Source organism: Amblyraja radiata, unplaced genomic scaffold (genome assembly GCF_010909765.2).
Source record: "Amblyraja radiata isolate CabotCenter1 unplaced genomic scaffold, sAmbRad1.1.pri scaffold_659_ctg1, whole genome shotgun sequence".
NCBI lineage: Eukaryota > Metazoa > Chordata > Chondrichthyes > Rajiformes > Rajidae > Amblyraja > Amblyraja radiata.
The window spans coordinates 66,883-73,129 of NW_022630686.1; the positions used below are offsets into that span (position 1 = coordinate 66,883).

The 6,247-nt window shown below is 49.3% G+C and overlaps 1 protein-coding gene across 1 annotated transcript; it reads right to left on the reverse strand.

Moving 5' to 3' along the window:
- Nucleotides 1-389: 389 nt before the first annotated feature.
- On the reverse strand, nt 390-5,993 carry znrd2 (zinc ribbon domain containing 2). The gene is made up of 3 exons (XM_033016916.1): nt 5,777-5,993; nt 4,055-4,139; nt 390-1,345 (listed from the first exon to the last, which is right to left on the reverse strand). The coding sequence occupies exons 1-3, from the start codon at nt 5,885-5,887 to the stop codon at nt 981-983; spliced, it is 561 nt and encodes a 186-aa protein (XP_032872807.1). The 5' UTR covers nt 5,888-5,993; the 3' UTR covers nt 390-980.
- Between the last annotated feature and the right edge of the window lie 254 nt (nt 5,994-6,247).

Genomic DNA, 6,247 nt, shown 5'->3' on the forward strand with positions numbered 1-6,247 from the left:
AACTGATCCAGAGTCGATCACCAATGCGTCCACGATTTCTAGGACCACCTCCTCGAGTACTCTGCGATGCAGACCATCGGACCCAGGGGATTTATCTGCCTTCAGTCCCAACAGTTTACCTAACACCATTTTCTGACTAATGTGGATTCCCTTCAGTTCCTCCCTCCCACGAGATCCCAGGTCCCTGGTAGTTACGTGCAACAAGGCAACATTGGTCATTTCATGTAGTATACCTTTATAATCATCATTTTTAACCATATTTTGGTGGTGGAAATAAATGCCTTTTTTATACCTTTTTCGTGCCTTTGTTGTAATATTATTATGCCTTTTTGCCCGCCTATTTCAGAGATTTTAATGCCTGCTTATGACCTTAAAGAGACACAAAGAAAAACAGCAAATTAACAATATGTTTATTAACTTATATCAGAATGCAAAACTGAGAGTCACATTTTAAGGTCGGGTCTCCAAGGAGTGGGGGAAACGTAATAGCCGGAAAGCATTTGCGTTTGTTCAACACTCGGGATACCAGGGGCATACTCCGGTTTCCCGCCTATATTCGTCACAGTCTGGTCACGATTAAGTTGTGTGCCCCAATCGATAGAAGACCTGCCCCCCCCCCCCCCGATTTCTGGAGAGCAAATGCCGCCTCTCCACCGTCCCGTCAAACGCAACATGAGTTTAAACGAAGCTCCATCTACACAAGCCCACCACGCGCCCCTGGGGTCGAGGGGATACCGCAAGGGCGTGACGTCAAGGGTCGGCGTACGGTCAAGGGATGGGCGTATGGTCAAGGATGGGCGTGACGTCAAGGGATGGGCAACAAGCCAAAGGAAGCGCTTAAGTTCAAGGGATTGGCGTACAGTCAAGCCATGAGGTAACGTACGGGCATGTGGTCAAGGGTGGGCGAGATGTCAAGTATGGGCGAGGTCAGAGTATGGCCGTGTCTCACCGCAGTGCCCCCCGCAGCCCGGGAGGACCCACTACGGCAGCCGCTTCAGGCTGTGCAGCGACTCTGCGCAGCTCCTGATGAGGCCGCAGAGCTGGGCGCTGTACTCGACGGAGGCCGCCCGCTCCAGTTCCCCGCTGGCCCAGGCCATCTTGCGCATCACGGCCCGCTCCGCCTGCCCCTGGGTGCCGGCCAGCGCCGGGGTGGGCCAGGAGGCCGCCGCCGCTTCTTCGGGCAGGTGAGGCGAGGGGAGCGGGTGGGAGCGGGCGGCGGGCGGAGGCACCCCGGCCGTGCCCAGCGACAGGTCCTGCGGGCAGAGGCTGAACGGGTGCTCGGGTTCTCCGTTGTACAGGCGCTGCCTCTCCCTCACCAGGGTCAGAGCCGCCTGCGGGTTCAAGGCTGTGAACACAACCGTGGAGAAACAGTGTTCAAAAGGGAACTGCAGATGCTGGAATATCGAAGGTACACAAAATTGCTGGGGAAACTCAGCGGGTGCAGCAGCATCTATGGAGCGAAGGAAATAGGCGACGTTTCGGGCCGAAACCCTTCTTCAGACTGATGGGGGGTGGGGGGGGGTAAAGAAAGAAGGAAAAGGGGAGGAGGAGGAGGAGCCCGAGGGCGGGCGGATGGGAGGGTGGGAGGAGACAGCTAGAGGGTTCAGGAAGGGGAGGAGACAGCAAGGGCTAGTCAAATTGGGAGAATTCTATGTTAATGCCATAAGGACGCAAGGTCCCCAGACGGAATATGAGGTGCTGTTCCTCCAATTTCCGCTGTTGCTCACTCTGGCAATGGAGGAGACCCAGGACAGAGAGGTCGGATTGGGAATGGGCGGGAGAGTTGAAGTGCTGAGCCACCGGGAGGTCAGGTAGGTTATTGCGGACCCTTCCTTAACCCTCTAGCTGTCTCCTCCCACCCTCCCATCCGCCCGCCCTCGGGCTCCTCCTCCTCCTCCCCTTTTCCTTCTTTCTTTCCCCCACCCCCCATCAGTCTGAAGAAGGGTTTCGGCCGTCGCCTATTTCCTTCGCTCCATAGATGCTGCTGCACCCGCTGAGTTTCCCCAGCAATTTTGTGTACCGTGGAGAAACAGTGCTGTCAAAGTCCGAGTCAAAACTCAAATTTTAACATTGTAGCTAAATATATATATATATATATATTTATTTTAAATCTTTTATTTTTTATTTATTTATTAGAAGTAGACATATTATAAAATGTAGTTACATATTATAGTAAATAAACTTTTCATATACATCAGTCATACATTATTAAAATTTTCCATTATCAATTACTTCTGCTTCTAGTGTTTTTAGTTTTTATAGAAAGAGGGAAATAGAGAGGGTAGAAAGTTACAAATAAAAAAGAAAGCAAAAAAAAAACACAACAGAAAAACAAGGGAGGTGGAATGGGTTACCTGTAATACATTAATGGAGATAGGTTCGTAGGTTATAAAGTATAGCTTTTCATCTGTTCCTGAGTTAGATGTGGCCCTTGTGGCTAAGGGGATCAGAGGGTATGGAGAGAAGGCAGGTACGGGATACTGAGTTGGATGATCAGCCATGATCATATTGAATGGCGGTGCAGGCTCGAAGGGCCGAATGGCCTCTACTCCTGCACCTAATTTCTATGTTTCAAGTTTCAGTTGGGTCCTCGTGCTGTGCCAATCTATCCCTTCAGATAGTTAATGAATGGAGCCCAAATTTTATGGAAAAGATCTTGTTTGTCCATTAAGACAAGTCTAATTCTTTCTAAGTATAGGGTCTCCAACATTTCCGTAATCCACATTTTAATTGTGGGGGTTGTAGGGCCTTTCCAAAATTTTAATATTAATTTTTTCCCGGTTATTATACTGTAGTTGAGGAAATTTCTTTGGTTTGTTGTGAGTGTTAAGCTTTGTTCTGATATTCCAAGTATTATTAATTTTGTGTCTGGGTCCAGTTTTGTATTAATAACTTCTGAAGTTATTTCAAAAATACCAGTCCAGAAATGTTTAAGTTTTATACAGCTTGCAAACGTATGTGTTAAATTAGCCTCTAGATGTAGACATTTATCACAAATAGGAGAGATTTGTGGGAAGATTTAATTTCTATTTATTAGAAGCAGTGTACAAAAATATAACCAGCGGCATATGACATAATACAGTTATTGAACAGCTTCAATTTTAATTCTTAGCTAAAGTTAAGAGAACTCGCTAGAATTTAGAAGATTGAGGGGGGATCTTATAGAAACTTACAAAATTCTTTGGGGGGTTGGACGACCTGGGCCGAGGGGGTCACCCCCTGTCTCGAATCACCGGCAACAGCGGGGAAAGGTGGGTAGAAACAGAGAAACGTAGACAATGGGTGCAGTTGTAGAGGCCATTCGGCCCTTCCAGCCTGCACCGCCATTCAATATGATCACGGCTGATCATCCAACTCAGTATCCCATCCCTGCCTTCTCTCCATACCCCCCTGATCCCTTTAGCCACAAGGGCCACATCTAACTCCCTCTTAAATATAGTCAAGGGATATGGGGAGAAGGCAGGCACGGGTTATTGATTGGGGACGATCAGCCATGATCACAATGAATGGCGGTGCTGGCTCGATGGGCCGAATGGCCTCCTCCTGCACCTATTTTCTATGTTTCTATCACAATGAATGGCGGTGCTGGCTCGAAGGGCCGAATGGCCTCCTCCTGCACCTATTTTCTATGTTTCTAGCACCTCATATTCAGCTTGGGCAGCCCACACCCCAGCGGTATGAACTTCTCTAACTTCAAGTAGCCATTGTCTTTCCCTCTCTCTCCCCCCCCCCCCCTCCTCCCATCCCAGTTCTCCGACCATCTGACTGTCCCCGTTTACATCGTATCTCTGTTTGCTTTGTCGTCACCTTCTCCTGGCTAGCAACGGATCTATTCTACATCTCCCTTGATCACCATTCCCTTTGTCTCATTTTCACACCTTGCACTTCCTTATCTCAGTTTCTCCCTCTTCCCCCCTGACTCTCAGTCTGAAGAAGGGTCTCGCCCCCGAAACGACACCCGCTCCTTTCCTCCAGAGACGCTGCCTGAGTTTCTCCGGCGTTTTGTGTCTATCTTAAACCAGCATCTGCAGTTCCTTCCGACAGTTTCCATTACCTGGGTTGTCTTTGTCCACATCGGAATTCAGCTCCTGACAGGCCACGCAGTAGTCTTTCTGCTTCTTATCCTGCAGAAGGACTGTCTGTGGAGAAGAACAACCCACATGTTTAGGTTCACCTGGGATGGCAGGACTTTCATATGAAGAAAGACTGAAAGGATTTGAGTATAGGAGCAGGGAAGTTCTACTGCAGTTGTACAGGGTCTTGGTGAGACCACACCTGGAGTATTGCGTACAGTTTTGGTCCCCTAATCTGAGGAAAGACATTCTTGCCATAGAGGGAGTACGGAGAAGGTTCACCAGACTGATTCCTGGGATGGCAGGACTTTCATATGAAGAAAGACTGGATAGACTCGGCTTGTACTCACTAGAATTTAGAAGATTGAGGGTGGGATCTTATAGAAACTTACAAAATTCTTAAGGGGTTGGACAGGCTAGATGCAGGAAGATTGTTCCCGATGTTGGGGAAGTCCACAACAAAGGGTCACAGTTTGAAGATAAGGGGGAAGTCTTTTAGGACCGAGATGAGAAAAACATTTTTTTTCACACATAGAGTGGTGAATCTGTGGAATTCTCTGCCACAGAAGGTAGTTGAGGCCACAGTTCATTGGCTATATTTAAGAGGGAGTTAGATGTGGCCCTTGTGGCTAAAGGGATCAGGGGGTATGGAGAGAAGGCAGGGACCCGGGCGTGAAAGATGTGAAAACGCTCGCCTCCAGATTCAGGGACAGTTTCGTCCCGGTTGTTATCAGGCAACTGAACCATCCTGCCACAACCAGGGAGCGGTTCTGATCTCCCATCTACCCAGTCTGAAGGCCAGAAACCTCACCCATTCCTTCTCTCCAGAGATGTAGCCTGTCCCAAGTTCAAGTTGCATTTATTGTCAGGTGCACCAATTGGTACAGTGAGATTTGAGTTACCATACAATAGACAATAGGTGCAAGAGTTGGCCATTCGGCCCATCGACCCATTCAATGTGATCATGGCTGATCATCCCCAATCAGTACCTCATTCCTGCCTTCTCCCCATATCCCCTGACTCCGCTATTTTTAAGAGCCCTGTCTAGCTCTCTCTTGAAAGCATCCAGAGAACCTGCCTCCACCGCCCTCTGAGGCAGAGAATTCCACAGACTCACCTGTGAGAAATTCCACAGACTCACCACTCTCTGTGAGAAAAAGTGTTTCCTCGCCATTGAATGTCCCACGATGCCAGTTCATTCAAGAGCTCTCCCGAGTTAAAAAAAAAATAATCAAACTCGTGGTAAGCCCCGGAGAATGAACGTAGCGGGTACGTCGGAGCTCGGAGACGTCTCTTAGCGGCTCGTAACGCTAACGGCAGGTAAGCTCGGGAAGACTCGAGAGCCCCGAGTACCGACGATCGGCCATTACCGTAAATCTCCGAGTTCGAATCAGGGCAAACTCGGGAGAGCTCTTGGAATGAACTCGTACAGTGGGACGAGGGGTTTTAGTACAGACTTAAAACTTATTTCTACTCACAAGCGTTTCTTGAGGTCCTCTGAGGCAGCGCTGTATGTATGTATTTATGTATGTGTTGTTAGATCTATGTACCATTGTAACATGTTAGTACTTGCACTGATGTACTTTGGTCAACGAGAGTTAATTTTAAATGTGCTATAGAAATAAAATTGACTTGGACTTGACTATCAATGATCTTATGACCTCCCAGTGTTATTGTACAGGGCCAGGGCGTGCTGTACTCACCCCGCACTCTACGCAGGAGTCTGCCAACATCCGGTATCCCTTCAGAAGGTAATCCCCCATCAGTTTGCTGATCTTGTCCTGACGTTCGCGCCGGGCTTCCAGCACCTTCATCTCAGCCTCTGTGGGTGGTGTCCAGTCAAAGTCCTCGTCACCTGTGGAGCCACAAACGTACACGAGTTACCACCTCCGACCTGCCAGCTCTGGGTATCTCCCCCCCCCCCCCCCCCCCGGGACACACACCCAGAGATATCTCCCTCACCCATGTGGTGTGGCTGTTCTGTCCCCACCCCCACACATCACACGAGCCTGTATCATCACCCCCTGTTCTCCCCACCCCACTCTGTGCCCTTCCCTCCCCCCACTGCGTGCTACCTGGTTCACCCTCCCTATCGTGTGCTCTAACCTCCGCTCCCCATGTTATGCCCTCCCTACTCTATGCTGTGCCTCCTCTGCCCTCCAGCCTGTAGCCCC